This window comes from Phyllosticta citribraziliensis (genome assembly GCF_038025025.1).
Source record: "Phyllosticta citribraziliensis strain CPC 17464 chromosome Unknown J3D65scaffold_8, whole genome shotgun sequence".
Taxonomy (NCBI): domain Eukaryota; kingdom Fungi; phylum Ascomycota; class Dothideomycetes; order Botryosphaeriales; family Phyllostictaceae; genus Phyllosticta; species Phyllosticta citribraziliensis.
In genome coordinates this window covers 654492-668809 of record NW_027117345.1, presented here as the reverse complement: position 1 = coordinate 668809, position 14318 = coordinate 654492, and the positions used below count along the sequence as shown (strand labels likewise).

Sequence of the window (14318 nt, the reverse complement as noted above, 5' to 3'; positions counted from 1 at the left end):
CAGGGGTTCACGAGGAAGAGGAGTTTTGTTTTGGCAAGAATGGTCGTATGGGAAAGGAAAACGATCAAATGATACCCTCATGCCAGGAAAAAGGTCATTACATACTCTATCGTCTCAGTCAATTCTTACATACACGTCCACAATGGCGGTCAACACGTGGAAGCCGTTGAGACTGGGCGATTTTCACCGGAAGGAAAGACGTTCAAGAATTGTTACTCGGGCATTGGTTTTGGAATCTCGTGTATTTGCCGTAGACCTGCACGGGGGTTCGAGTCGAAGTCTAGAACGACGCAGCGTGGCGAGTAAAAGATTGAAGGATTGAAGGCCAAGGGGCCGGGTCAATTGTCGGTGAAAGCGGAAGAGGGCAGCAGGCGAATGAAGTCGCGATGAAGCATGGTACACTGGTGGTAGGTACAGTACAGGTACTACGACATGTACCTAAGTGGTATGGGGCAGAGCATTTGCGGGCTGCAGCGGCACGGTGCAACGCTGTGTGCTGTCAGAGGTCATTTCAAAAGGTCGCGCCATTAGGTAACGGGGCATTGGAGTGCGGAGGAGGAGGGAGTCTTCAAGAGAGTGAAGATAGACCGGACATGGTGGAGCAGAGCACGAAAACAACGACGGAAAAGGTCGCGGGACGCGTATGCATGCGCATGCTAGATAGTGGTAGCCATGGTTGCTGGTTATCTCTTCGGGGTGAGGTGGAGAGCCCCAGGGAGCGACGGGCTAAGGGCCCGGCGGTGCAACGTTCCGCTGGGGGTGCGAATGACAACCGTTGGAGTCGCTGCGGAATGACGCGGCACAAGGAAGCCGTGCAGAAGGACGACCGACGGTGGCTTGCAAGGGATCGCGGTGGCAGGCCTATTTTTGTGCGCAGACGGGTTTTGTTGTTTTGGAGGAGGAGACAGAGATACGAGAAGCGAGAGAGAGAGAGAGAGAGAGAGAGATGCATCCAGAGGGAGTCTCGTCTCGTCTCGTCGCACCAACACCACACACCACCCACTCTATCCCAAGTCCATCTTGCCACCCACTGCACGCCGTCGATTTCTCACCCGCCCCAGAGACCGAGAGTCGATATCAGTTCGCAGCGCCGCCGGGTGCCACAGTCAAAGGCCTCAGCATCATTTACGAGCTGGCGATAAGGCGACGAGCCTTTCCGCACTCGTCGCAGCGACTAGGGTTCCACATGCGGATGCGTGGATGCGCGTCTTGCGGTCCCAAACCAAACCAAACCACTCACTGATGGATGATGCTCTCCACTCCCGTCCCAGCAATCAATCTACTTACCGTACATGTTGTTTTTCCCTCTGCGCCTGCATGCATTTCATATCTCGAACGTCGCCTTGTGCGCCGCTCCCCCAGTCTTAACAACACCATCGCCCCCCCCTCCCACGTCAATTTCATTTTTCTCTCTCCTCTTCTCTTCCCCCCTCTGCCTGTCCTCCTTGGTGCGTCCGTCCCTTCCAGCTACCGCCGCGCGACGCCACGCTCGCAGCCTCCACGCCTTATCCAGTAGCGCCTCTGACATCCCCACGCCACCTGCCTACCCAGAGCCCCTCGAGGAATGTCACATGTACAACCTACGTCCGCCCTTTGCCGTCGTCTCTAGATCCCAAAGGATTCCTCTGCTTTACTTAATCCCATCATCAGCTTTCTCGCCTCGCCATTGCTCCCCATCATCTCCACGTATCCCCCAAGAGTCATGCCTCATTCCGTCCATAGCCAGGATCCTTCCAACATCTCAAATGAGAGGGCGAGCATGTCGACCATGGCCGACCCTGCCGATCAATTCCCCAAGGCTGTTGGCACCACTCTGATTGTGCCCGCCGGGGAAAAGGACCAGCTCTCTCCTGTCCCCACCAACATTTCGCTCGAGCCTCCGCCAAAGTCGCCCATCGGCACCATACCCGAGGGCGAGACCCTCGAGGAGCGCAAGAACATCATGCGGCCCGTAGACAGGGGTCCCTCTGGAGAGAGACTCGACCCGGACACCCACAGCACGCCCCGTAGCGTCAAGTCGAAGCGGAGGACGCAATACTATGAGGGCCAGTTCAGCGACAAGGATGCGGTGGGCACGGCGAGAGATCGCGTGGTCAAGGACTCGCCCGTCGTGGCAGAGCTCAAGACCAATGTCATTGTGCGTGAAAACCACCCACTTCCATGTCTGCGTTTGGCTGGGTCCTAATGCGCTTGCAGATTAAAGACGAGTACACGCTAGTCACGGATCTTTCCTCGCAGCTCTCTCAGCGCTTCCAAAGACCCGAGGCCAGCATCATGATCAGCCTCCAGCATTCGACCTGCCTGCTGCTCAGCGGCTCCTTCGAACCCGCCTACGTTCTAAGCATAACGACTGTGCCTTCGCTGGTGCAGCCAGTGACGAACAAGCGCAATGCCGCTCTACTTCAACAATTTCTGGACGAGATCCTGAACGTGACACCGGAAAGGGGCGTCATCCGATTCCATCCCTTGGAGGAATCAAACCTTGCCACGAATGGTCGGACCGTGCTAGGCGAAATCGAACGCGAACAGAAGAAGCAGGCCGAGGCCAACGGTGAAGTGAAGCGTCCGACGACAAAGCAGTCCAGGCGATCCTTCATGCTTCGGGCAAAGACGTCGCCGCCCTCACGCAACGGCTCGCTGGCATCTGCGAGCATTGTCACGCCAACGAGCCCTCTTCCGTTCGATGTCTCGACGCCGATACCTGAACGCGCTCCCAGCACGGGCGAGGCAAAAGACCTGTCACCGGTCGACAGCAAATTGAACGTTAGAACTGCCAAAAGAAAATCAATGGCGCCCATGAAGTCGACACCGAACCTCAGCGGCTACAAAGCGCCGGCCATTCCAGAGTCGAAACCTATGCCCAAGATGAGCAAAAGGAAGAGTTTCATAGCACTGTTCAAAAAGTGACTGGATGTTCTACCTTTTCCTTTAATCTCATCAAGGTCGCTTTTGTCTCTCTTTCTCTTCTGATTGGATGCGAAATGGACTTTTTTCTTTTGCTTGTTCGTTCTGGTCTTGCTCCTGGCTGCAGCCGCATGACCAACGTGTCTTGAAGGGCAGAGAAGAGGTTGCACAAGGGCGGCTGCATGGAGTCACATCTGCATATTTTGTGGCGTTTAGGGGCGCCATCTGCAAGGCGTTCCTGGTTCTCTCAAGAAGGCGGCGTTGATATTACTTTTGTGAGCATTGCGGCGCAGCATATACCCAGTCCTTTTTACCTACTATGACCGAGCTACCCAGCTGCCGGCGGCCCAGCGGCCCGCCATAATACATGTACCTACATTGCATCGAAGATTGCGTCAGGGGCACCTGCTTGACATTGTGCAATTTACCAACCTAAGCGCCAAATGACGCTGCTGTCGCGTGACTGGGATTTACCGATGGGTGCTTTGGCTACACGTGATTGCGTGGTTGCTCGCGGCGGGCCGGAGACGCGCTCATCTTGCCCTTCCCAAGTTGCTCTGCCTTTATCCATCCTCGACCAAACAACTCTCATCCATCTCTGCATTGCCTACCATCCACACTAAGCCGGCCCATTGCGACCATGCCTCCGATACGCCAGCAAAGCGCCAACAAGGCCTTCAAACCACCTCGGCAACTGAAAAACCAAGCAAGCGCGGTCGAGGCCGGTCCTAGCCAGACAGCCACCTTGCGCACCCAGGCCAGAGTCGCACCGCCGCGAGCCGGGCCAAGCTCGACAACTGCTCGCCCAGGCGCCGCGTTCAAACCAGCGACGACAGTCATCTCGTCCGGTTCAATCGACATGTCAGACATTGAGGACGATTTCTCTGCAGATGACCTGAATGACACGTCTCGCGCGCCGGTACCAAGCCGACGTCGCAGCTCGTCCACACACCGCGTTTCCCCGTCCCCACATCACGAGACTGCCTTGCCGCCGTCCCAAAACGCCTTCGGCGCGACTGCAAAAGACCCCATACCAGCAAAGCTGCTGAATGCCTTGTTACACGAGGGGCTAGAGGACAAAGAGGTGCGGATAGGCAAAGAGGCCATGGCTGTGACACAGAAGTACGTGGAGACTTTTGTCAGAGAGGCACTGGCTCGGGCGATGATTGGAAGGCAAACCGAGGAGGAGAGCCTGGGTGGAGCCGGCGATGGCTTTCTGCAGGTGAGCTACGGCCTTGACGGAAGTCTTGCCGAAAAGTGTAAGCTGACTGAATGCCTTACTTGCAGGTCGAGGACCTTGAAAAGCTGGCGCCGCAACTCCTGCTGGACTTTTGATCAGCGATCCATACTGGACTGAAGATATGGAAACCCCACAGGTTGACCATAAGACTGCCGCAATATCCTCCTCGCGCGCTGCCATGAAAGCGAGTCCTTCTTATGCGCCATAAGATTCGCCGCCATGAATTTGGAAGAGTATCGAAGGGACCCCAGCTGGTCATGGACATTTTCAAGATTCAAAATTCGCCATCAAAGGGCGAAATCCCCGGCGCTCCGCAAGCATATATGATGTGTGGAAACCGCTCCAGGATTTATCATGGGTCCTTTCTACCCGATCTCTCTCGCTTTGGTCATTTGACCTGGCTGGTCTTGGTATGGTATGGAGGTTTCCGGATATGCAAAGTCGGTTTGTCCTTCACCCAGCCGTGTTTGAAGGAAAAGGTGGTCCGAGAGACGTCGCATCTCTGAGTGGCGCGACGGTGCTCAAACCTAGCACGCCCATTCTGTCAACTCCACTAGGAGCATCGCCAATCAGTCTGCACGTTTAACGACTAATCCGGCAACCACTCTACCGAGCACCAATGGCCGTTGGTGTTTCTGGCTCTCTTGCCGCTTCTTTGGTGTTGGCCTACATGATCCTCAAGTCAATCGCCTTAGCGCTTCTGTCAACGAGGGATAGTGCCACCCGGCATGGCACTTGTACTCAAGCTTACCAGCTCCATTTGATATTCGCCGACCTCCCGACATCCCAGTCTGAAGCACGGCTACCCCGCAGCCTCTGTCACGAAGGATGCTTGTGAGGCAAAGCCTCGAGATATGAGACGGGGTGGGCAAGCTACTTGGTCTATGCGCAACATAATAGAGTGGGCATGGTAGCCTCCACCAAAATTCAAGTTCTTTTGCTAGTTATTCTGTCTCGACATTACTTCTGCCCACGTTCACATATCCTTGCGCGCCCAAGGCGGTCTCTCCCTCCCAATCTCTTCACTTCGTTTCCTGGCTAGACCAGAGTTCAGCATAGGGCCTTTCTTTCCTTGATCTAGTACCCGGATTCCTTTCGTTTCTGCCTTCCAGTGTCGCCATGTTGTTAACCAAGCACCTGTTTGCTGCGCTTCTCAGTGCAAGCTCAACGCTTGCGACCTTTCGACCCAGACCGCACATGGACTTTGCCGTGCCTCGCGCCGGACTGCCTGCCCCACGGCTTGGTTCCATGATGAATCCATCACTACGCGGTGGTTCTATCTTCAAGCGACAAGATGCGCAACAACCTCAGCAGCAAGGCGGCACTTCTGCGGGACCTGGCGATCGAGTGATTGTGGTGCAAGTGAGCAACCAGGACAATGCCCTCGCCTTCTTCCCGGATTCCGTCCAGGCGCCAGTAGGCTCGTTTGTCCAGTTCCAATTTCATCCAAATGTTCGTACGAGAAGGTCTTGCTGCTGTGAAGACATGGCGTCACAAAGGATAAGGGCTAACTTTGGATTCGTGTTTGCTGCAGAACCACTCGGTTGTAGAATCGACATTTGACGCACCCTGCCAACCCATCAACAGCAAAGACGCCTTCTTCTCCGGCTTCATGCCCACCAGCGTCGCCGCCAGCAACAGCATCCTCGCCTTTACCATCAAGATCACGGACGACCGGCCTCGCTGGTTCTACTGCAGCCAAGGAAAGCACTGCCAAAAGGGCATGGTGGGCGCCATCAACGCGTAAGTTGCCATCGCTCCGCTTCCCAGGCGGTCTCGCACCTTGCTAATTTGGATATTCTCAACGCAGTCCGCCATCAGGGGATCAGACAGTCGACGCTTTCAAGGCGTTGGCCGCCAAGCAGCCCGAGAACACGACGCCACCTCCGACAGCTGCGGCCGAACAAGCCGCGAGGGGCCTGGCTGCGAGATCGAGGGTTGCGCTGGCTGGGTTGGCGCTGGCGGTTGGGTCGGTTGCGTTTGCCCTGCTCTGATGAGAAAAGCTGGCTGGCTGGCCATACTACTACCACCTATGATGTATATGCGCACGGTTTTTACTTTCCACTCGAAGTCCGCCCCGGGGCTTGTCCGTGTGTCTCGGGGAGCAAAATCGAAACTTTGGGCTCGTAGCACCTTCTTAATCTATTATTGTCGGCTTGGTTTGTTTGTTTGTCTTGCGGTGAGGAGGACGTGGCTACCTCCAGAAGGTTGCGGGAACCAATATATCTCTGATCACTTGGTGGCGTGCCTCTTGATAGCTGGGCATTGAATAGGATATTGTCTCTGTGCCTGCGACGAAAAATGGCGCTGATTCCGCTGTTCTCTTTCATGACAAAATTTCCACACACCCTTCAACAGTGACTTTTCTTGACCCTTCAAGGATTTTGTTCTTGGAGGTGCCGACGCGACCGAGAACCAACCAAGGCTCGGTCGCAAAATTCGTGGTACACACAACCATATTAGGGAACACCTCAGTCAAAGAGCAATCATATGCTCTAACAGATGACTGACGGGGAGCATTCGATCAACAAGGAAGGAAATGACTGAAGCCTCGGACCACCCCGGCCCTGGTCAGCCCTATGGGCAGGCGGCTTCCGTATTCGGGTTAGCTGCCGTTCCGCCCTCTTGTCGCCTCGTGGACCTCGACTGTCAACGACCTCTGTCCCAGCACACACACTTCATCTCTTCCTCATCACCGGCCGGCATTCTCTCAACGGCGTCTCTCGTTTGACGCAAGCAACGACTGCTCTTCAGGTGCCCGGCCTGCCACATGCAGACATGGCCTTCCGGGCCAACATTCCTTCTTTGAGTAAGTCCCCCCGCGGTCCATTTGGTTTCAAAAGGAATGCTTAACTGCACCATAGATATGTACATTGACGGAGTCAAGCAGAGGCCTAGCGACGCTGAGCATGCTCCCCATTTCTCCCACGAGGCTGCCAATTCAAGAGCTGCCTTGGCCGTCATGGATTTGGAGCCTCGCGCGCTGTTCAAGTTCGGCATGGAAATGCCCCGCGGCAGCGACGTGTGGCCCGACCTAAACAAAGCATTTCTGCGACCGCTCAGGTACAGCGCATGTCCTCTCCTGCTTCTTGACCAGCCATTTCCTTGTCCCCATCATCATCCCCGCTCTCCGCCTTGTATCGAGGCGGCAGGCGTGGCTGGCACTTGTGCGAGCACTCAAGATGACCGCATGGACTCTGCGCCTTCGTCGTCAACCCATAATCCAACTTGGCCCATCAACAATTCGTCTGAAAATCCCAATCTGCCCCAGGAGGTCTACCAGCTCATATGCTCTCACCTTTCCATTGGAGACGTAAAAGCCTTGCGCCTCACGTGCAAGGAGGTCAACTTCTTTTTGGCTCCCATCCTGTTCGAAGCCGTCGAGGTTCCATACCACTTGGGCATCTTCGAGCATGCATATCCCTCGTTGGCGACCGTGTCCAGAAAGGGAAAGGAGAAAAAAGTCAACACCAACATTTTCGGAAGCTTTGGCAACAGCATCAAGAACTTTGGTTTACGCTTCGAGCTCCCCGAAGGTAAGGCGCTTGATAGTCCCTCAAAGGGATCGGATACTTACGCTACACAGCGATCCTTGCGGCTCCACCCGCAAAGCACTTGCTTGAGCCGCGTGAGTCCTACTGGGGCCACTACGATTGGCCGGCGCCGTATTATCTGCGTTTCGACCATCTGCAAGCCCTCGAAGGAGACACCGACGAGGGATTTGGAGTGTGCGCAGCGTTCTCGGAGCTCCGTCAGGTTGAGGAGCTGGCCATTTCTGTTGACAATGGCTTGGGTTGGCTCGCAGGTCCCGACAAGTCCATTCGCGATCAGGTTCTGAATGAAAGGGAGCCTATTGTTAAGAACAGATTCAAAGTCCCTTCACGCGAGTCGACTGCCAAGCAGAATCTTTGGGAGCTGATCAAGGCCCGCTACCACCGCAGCGAAGACAAAGTCGATCTCTGGTGTTCGTCTCTGCATCTGGTCGAATCTGACTACGGCATTTGCTATGCGGACTCTAGCCCTGAGATGCCATATCTAAGTCGCCAGCTTCTCTGGGAGGCGATTGGAACTGGGATGCCCGCCAACAAGGTGCCCGAGCACAATTCTGGTTTTCTAGTGGTCTCTCAGGATACCGGAAAACAAGACCAAATCAGGAGCCATCCCATTCGTCCAAGCCGCTTGTCTAGTCGCCAGATCGAGTTGCTTCTGGAGAATTGGTGGGCCCAGCAAGCCTTTCTTTCGTCATACATTATTTCAGTCATCGACTTTCTGCCGCCTTCGGCCCAGGTCCATACACTGAACATTGCTCGTCTACCCGCCGACTTTTTGCAATTAGTTTGCCGTTCCGACTTTTGGGCCTCGCTTCCAAATCTTCGCACGCTCAAGCTTTTTGTAGCCGGCCAGTTCCGTGAAGTCCACGTGAACGAATTTGGAGGAGCTACCTCGTCTTATGTGAGGCCGTCAAGAGCCGTGCCCGTCTTCAACCACCTGCTGAAGAAGTTCATCTCTCCGCTCACCAATGTTACGCATCTGTCTTTCGGCTGGGCCAGTGGCGGTGAGCACGAAAAGGGTCTCTATGGCCGCAACATGCACCTCTTGCCTGCCCCATTAATGTCCAAAAAGCCTTCGCTACAAAGGTGGCACACAACGTTCTCTTTTGACAGTGTTGTGGCTTTCCCTCATGTCGAAGATCTCCACATCAAGAATTGTTGGGCGACGGCGGGCGCCATCACCGACTTGGCCCGGCTCAACGGCAAGCATCGTCTCCGCAAGCTGACTCTGGAGTCCGTGTCGCTTCTCGGATACAGGGCACATGGTCCTGCTCCTCCACAACACCATGCGCCAGCTGCTGCCGCGGCCGCGGCCACTGCCCCCGCTGCGAATGCTAATACCAATGCTCAAACTCAGGCCCTGATTGCTCAAGGCATGCCTCATGCTACTGCACAATTTCTTGCCGGTGGACACTTCCATCCTGCGCTGGCAAGCATCGCTGGACCGCCTGTCACTGCTGGACAAGTCAACGTGCCTGGTCCCAATGCAAACGCTCCAGCCCAGGGCATAACCGCAAACCAGCTTATCCGGGCAGCTGTTAGACAGAACTTCCGTCCGGGTCTCGAAATTTCGCCCGCGCGTAATCTTCCGCAGCTTCTTCCTCAACATGAGCCCGCAGACTTTCTCGCTGGCAACGGCGGTGGTCCACAAGCAGGAGGTGGTCCACAAGCGCCTGCTGCACCGCTGCCGCCGCTGCCTCCTCCGATGCCTTTTTCAAGAATGCATCCAGAGTCTTGGGCCAAGGTTCTGGACAAAATCTCCCCTGGCAGGTGCATGGCCGACCTACCAGGTTGCCAGTCGGAGAACAGGCGCGAAGAGCTCCCATTGGAGCACGTCGAAGTAATCTCTTGCGGCTACTGCTTCCTCTACAATGATCCGTATCGCTTTGAAGACCTCGACCCCAGCTTCGGACACGACTTTCATCAAATGCATCTTACCGCGAAACAAATAGAGTACGTCACTCAACGTAGCGAGGCTCTTGAGGACCTCATGATACCAGTCCACGACCCGGGCCTTGGCGAAATCATCCAACACCTGCCCATGTCCGAGCAAATGGTGCTGACGATCTTGTTCCGAGCTTCATTCGCCTGGGACAACGCCGAGGCTGCCGATGAGGCGTGCTTCGACCATCGCCCCGCGGGCGGCACTGGCCGTTTCTCTGTCACTTTGCGCCGCGGCGACAAGCCCATCTTCCCTGGTGCCGACGGTACTGGAACCAGCTAGATGAAAAATCCTTGCGCCACCACTTTCCGTTTTCGGCTCCTGGTTCTGCATATGGCCTACTCTTGGTTCTGAAAGCTCTTTGCAGCGTCCATCGTTGGTTCCGTCTGGCGTAATCGACTGCGACTTCTTTTCTTTTGGTGCAACGGCATGCTGCTCTGTTCCTCTTTGACCTCGATCAAGTCTTGCATCTGCTGCGCCTTTGGCACCCACGGCAGACTCTTACTTCGCGATACCCGACTCGACACAGTCACATTTTCCCTCTCCTTGCGCTTCTCCTTTCGGCGTCTTTTACCCCGTCAAAACACCATCGTTGCCTTTTTCCAACTCGGTAATTACATCGTTCTTGGCTGCAGTTTTTCCGGCTGGGTGACTGGCTGCCGTGGCATTGGTCAATCACGAGTTTTATACCCAGACGGGATTTGGTGGTCGGTTTGTCTCTTTGCAGTCGGCGTTATGCGAATAGTTGGCAGAACGACGTGGGGATGGCGTGGGATATTGGTATCAGGGTCGGTTTTTTGACCACCAAAAAGATAGAATGCAATGAGATTGAGTGGATTATTGAGTTCACATGGCTTTGGGCGCAATGAGTCGCGTACGAGCTATTAACCTGGTTTTGCTTAGATGAATAAGGTTTGTTGACAAGCTTGAATGCTGCCCGTTACCATTCCATGTGGATACTTGAATGCCCCCTGGAGCTCTGGCTACAGTGAAGTGAATACTTCCCGTCGGCTGCCCAGTAGACCGTACGGATGCCCCCCCATCTGTCGTCATCTGCTTCCCGGATTCCATTATTGTGTACCCCATAACTTTCGGCACAAGCCTCAGACGGTCACACTTCAAAAAACTTGCAGCTGGGCGAACCATTGATTAAGAATGCATTGAATAAACGCACTCAATTCCCCGAATTCCCAATCCAAGGCCCCTAATGGTCATCCCGCTCGCCCATCACATCACGAGCCCTCCTCTCCTCAGCCACCCTCTCCACCCGGTCCAACTCGGCATCAATATCCACCCTCACCCTCAACTCCTTCTCATGCAGCGTATTGTACAGGCTCCGTGCATCCCGGAACCCGAGGACCGACTCCCCGAGCACCTCAAACGCCAGCAGGACGAAGTGCTTGGCGAAGGGCAGGTGCAGGAGGCCGCGGAAGAAGGCGGCTTTGGCGGCGCGCGCGTCGCCGAGCTGGCGCGCGAGGTAGACGACGTACGAGGACCACAGCGCGGCGCTGTTGCTCCCGGCGGCGTCGCTGGCAAGCGCTTTTTCGAAAGCGGCGCGCACCGCGTGGCTGCTGCTGCTGCCTGTTCCGACGGCGGCGGCGGCCCGGCTGCGCGCGATTTCGCTGTGGATCGAGAAGTGCCAGGCGATGACGGACGGGCCGGCGGCGGCGTCGTCGTTATATGTCCCCTTCTGCGATAGCACCACGTCCTGCAGGATGGCGCGCAGGCGGTCGTCGATGCGGAAGCGCGCCTCGTGGCTCGCGAAGAGTGACAAGAAGCCCGTGTTGTTGGGGAATAGGGCCACGCTTGTCTGCAGCTCCTCGCGTATGATCGACGGCTTGAAAAGCCTGGTGCGCCGTGCGTGGTGCGTCAGCAGCCGGTACTTGGCTTGGTGTGCGGCTTCGTGGGCCGTGGAGTAGAGCTGCTTGCGTGACTCCAGCTCCTTGGAAAGATGGTTGAAGGGCTCGAGGGCGGCGGCGATATCGAGCTGACTGTGAAGGTATTCGAGGATGGCAAGGCATTCGGTGTACTGGACCGCGAGCATGGGCTCATTGGTTGAGAGGGAGTGGTCACGGCCTTCGGAAAGGGCGCGGCGAACCTTGAGGAGAGTAGACGGGCTGAATTGCTGGTTCTCTTCGGTTGAAGCTGGTGGCTCTGGTTTTGGTTTTGTGTCTCCAATTGACGATACTCGATGTCGCACCGCGGCAGCGTCTTCCTCGCGAAGGGCTTCCCAGATCCATGAACGCCACAGCAGGATGGACATCTTCTGGGCATCATGGCCAAGTTGCGCGCTCAATCCAAGGGCGGTAGCGAAGACTCGATTCGCTTCAGCTTTCTTGCCAGACCGGCTCTCGACCAGCGCGTAAGCATTGTACAAACGCAGACTCGAGGACTGCTTTTTCAGGATGGCCTTTGCTGCTTTGGCGGCACTGGTCGGATTGCAGCACCATTCGAACGCCAGGTAGTACTCTCCTACAGCGTCGGAGTCGACTTTGTTAGCTAAGGCCTTGAGAGTCCTTTTGAGCCACTCCTGCTGATTCCGGAGGCAGACTTGATCAAAGAGATTGCCGTCAAAGAGATCGCCAGTTGATACTTGCGAGTAGGTCATTTGGGGCTTCCATGCATCGTCAAAGGCTGTCGAGTGACCTGTCTTTGCTTCGTGCGAAGCAGCCCCCTCATAACTGCAGCAGTCGAGCTTCTCATGTCGGAGGAAAGGATCTAGCCACCATTTCCTTGTCTCCAGTTCCGAGGTCGCAAGAGGCGGCAAACCCCAGAAACACAAATAAGCCTCGACCAGCATGACAGGCGGGAGTTTGTCTTGAAGGAGCTCGAGTTCACTTTGTATATCGTTGAACAATACGACATGGAATGGATCGTCTTCGCCAGCCTCGTCGATGGTTCTTCCTGGAAACTCGAATGCTCTTGCAAGCCGCAGCTCGTTCGTAACAAAGCTATCGAATACGTTCTTGCTGTCTGAGACATTGTTAGGAACGGCTGTTCCAGTATCTGGAGGGTCTGGCCATTGTTCTTGTTGTCGGTGGATGGCCCACCCCTGACTCCCAGGCTCGCCAATGCGCGGGCACTCGCTTTCCCAGAATTCCTCGAAGTCTTGGAGTGATGTTCCGTCAGGCCGAAAGAATTGGTATTCAAAAAGGGCTTGCCACAGTGCCATCGCACGCTCTTGATACCCTGCATCTCGCATCATGCTCGTCAAACGGAGGAAGAGATAGAGACGAAGGCTGTAGTTGGTCCGAGAGCTCTGACTCGACAAGAGGCGGAGGCAGTCCAAATACTTTGCGTGACAGCTCTCGTAACGATACTCGGCAAGATTGGTTTGGAGAGCATCGATGTATTTGATCCACAGGCTTGTGCTTTCGGGGTGGTCTTGCAGACATTGCCTCCATTTTTTGAAGTGCTCTTCCCTGCCGTGGATTTTTGAGCTTTCGTTCATGAGACCGAGGATAAGGCGTTCGTCTTTGACTTCTTTCAAGGCCCTCTCGTAAATTTCGAGTCTAAGAGAAGCAAGTGCATGCCGCTCCGTGGCTTTGAGTTGGCGGTGAACATCAAGAGAACCAATCCGGATCATTGCCTCTTGGTGATTTATCAGATCTAACCATGCCGAAAAACTATGAGGCTCTTCTTGAACCTTTCTTGTGAGGACGGCGTTGCGCGCTTTGGTTTCGGACAAAAAGTCCTGGTAGGCATCGCCGTCCATGTTGTCATCGGCGTCTTCAAGATCCGAATCATCCAAAGCGTTTTTGGCCTTTGCTTTGCCCTCGATCGACCGGTAATCAATCTGCTCACCTTCCACATCTGGTTCTTCAGAACCACGTTTACGCTTTCTGCTGCGGACGGGTATGAAGTCTAGGGTGCTGTCAAATTCGTCTTGCAAGTCACTCATTGGTTTGACAACTCTCAGAGTGGGCATGTCCTGCGCTCGATGCTGCCGAGAAAGAAGTCGACGTTCAGGTTTGCCGTGATGACCTTTGAAGGTGATAGCAATGCCTTTGTCATCTGACTCAAATCTGTCGATTCTGAAATCTGAGGATAGACCCAGAATATATCCAGCGCCCGCCCTGGTATAATTAGGAATACTCCATCGGTGAAGTTTTCCATAGACGAGATTGTCCGGATCACCCTTGCGATCGACTACAAAATAGTCCTTCTCTCGATCTCCATTTTGCAGTTTGGCTTCGCTGTATGGCTTGTGTTCACGACTCAGTTCTGATGGGCGGTGCCTTTCGCTGCGACTTCTGCTCCTGCTCCTGCTCCTGCTCCTGCTCCTGTGCCGTCGACTGTGGTGGCTCTCTTCGCGGCGACGGTGGTCAGGGTATTGTCTTCGGGGACCGGTGTGACCATGTCGCCTTTCATGATTTTCGTGAAGCTTGGATCCAAGCCGAGAGCGACGTGTTCGATCCCTACCCTCGTTTTCCGGGGTTTCTTCGACCCTGGGACGACCCTCTGAACGAGTTGAAGTGCGCTCGTTTGTTTTAGGGGGCTCCGCTGGGGCTTTGGGCTTGAAGCTTGAAAATTTGGGGACAGGTGGCTTGGAGTCCTGATCCATCGTTAATTGGCGCAGTCAGATGGGAATGCTGCGAGAGTACAAACCTGGCGAGGTTCCATAGCGACGACGGGAGCTGCAATGAGGTAGGTGAGGTCATCGGCAGCACGAAACGCCGAT

The 14318-nt window shown here is 55.1% G+C and overlaps 6 protein-coding genes across 6 annotated transcripts; 5 read left to right on the top strand and 1 right to left on the bottom strand.

The window, feature by feature from the left end:
• The first annotated feature begins 186 nt into the window (after positions 1–186).
• Positions 187–1464, top strand: J3D65DRAFT_429772 (uncharacterized protein). The gene has a single exon (XM_066796180.1). It carries the CDS (start codon positions 387–389, stop codon positions 1140–1142), a length of 756 nt encoding a protein of 251 aa, XP_066653671.1. The 5' UTR covers positions 187–386; the 3' UTR covers positions 1143–1464.
• J3D65DRAFT_429873 (Tautomerase/MIF superfamily) lies at positions 1315–3323 on the top strand. The gene is made up of 3 exons (XM_066796182.1): positions 1315–1448; positions 1723–2137; positions 2197–3323. The coding sequence occupies exons 2-3, from the start codon at positions 1760–1762 to the stop codon at positions 2905–2907; spliced, it is 1089 nt and encodes a 362-aa protein (XP_066653670.1). The 5' UTR covers positions 1315–1448; positions 1723–1759; the 3' UTR covers positions 2908–3323.
• Positions 3227–4501, top strand: J3D65DRAFT_429852 (CENP-S associating centromere protein X-domain-containing protein). Its single transcript, XM_066796181.1, has 2 exons — positions 3227–4126; positions 4192–4501. The coding sequence occupies exons 1-2, from the start codon at positions 3545–3547 to the stop codon at positions 4237–4239; spliced, it is 630 nt and encodes a 209-aa protein (XP_066653669.1). The 5' UTR covers positions 3227–3544; the 3' UTR covers positions 4240–4501.
• Positions 4502–5395: 894 nt separating this feature from the next.
• J3D65DRAFT_555561 (uncharacterized protein) lies at positions 5396–6138 on the top strand (the record flags this gene model as incomplete). Its single annotated transcript, XM_066797234.1, has 3 exons — positions 5396–5596; positions 5679–5887; positions 5955–6138. The coding sequence occupies 3 exons, from the start codon at positions 5396–5398 to the stop codon at positions 6136–6138; spliced, it is 594 nt and encodes a 197-aa protein (XP_066653668.1).
• A 1010-nt stretch (positions 6139–7148) lies between these two features.
• On the top strand, positions 7149–8941 carry J3D65DRAFT_556055 (uncharacterized protein; the record flags this gene model as incomplete). The annotated part of the gene is made up of 2 exons (XM_066797253.1): positions 7149–7680; positions 7731–8941. Coding segments are annotated over 2 exons (1743 nt in total), but the record flags the coding sequence as incomplete, so codon positions are not given.
• A 1825-nt stretch (positions 8942–10766) lies between these two features.
• Positions 10767–14251, bottom strand: J3D65DRAFT_629489 (NRDE-2, necessary for RNA interference-domain-containing protein). The gene has a single exon (XM_066800748.1). It carries the CDS (start codon positions 14199–14201, stop codon positions 10842–10844), a length of 3360 nt encoding a protein of 1119 aa, XP_066653666.1. The 5' UTR covers positions 14202–14251; the 3' UTR covers positions 10767–10841.
• Between the last annotated feature and the right edge of the window lie 67 nt (positions 14252–14318).

What these genes read in the sequence shown, in the direction of transcription:
- J3D65DRAFT_429772 (XM_066796180.1), top strand. Translation starts at nt 387, where the DNA reads ATGAAGCATGGTACACTGGTGGTAGGTACAGTACAGGTACTACGACAT.
- J3D65DRAFT_429873 (XM_066796182.1), top strand. Translation starts at nt 1,760, where the DNA reads ATGTCGACCATGGCCGACCCTGCCGATCAATTCCCCAAGGCTGTTGGC. An exon ending in AGCTCAAGACCAATGTCATT is followed by an intron (nt 2,138 to 2,196) that starts GTGCGTGAAAAC and finishes ATGCGCTTGCAG; the next exon opens with ATTAAAGACGAGTACACGCT.
- J3D65DRAFT_629489 (XM_066800748.1), bottom strand. Translation starts at nt 14,201, where the DNA reads ATGGATCAGGACTCCAAGCCACCTGTCCCCAAATTTTCAAGCTTCAAG.
- J3D65DRAFT_429852 (XM_066796181.1), top strand. Translation starts at nt 3,545, where the DNA reads ATGCCTCCGATACGCCAGCAAAGCGCCAACAAGGCCTTCAAACCACCT. An exon ending in CCGGCGATGGCTTTCTGCAG is followed by an intron (nt 4,127 to 4,191) that starts GTGAGCTACGGC and finishes CCTTACTTGCAG; the next exon opens with GTCGAGGACCTTGAAAAGCT.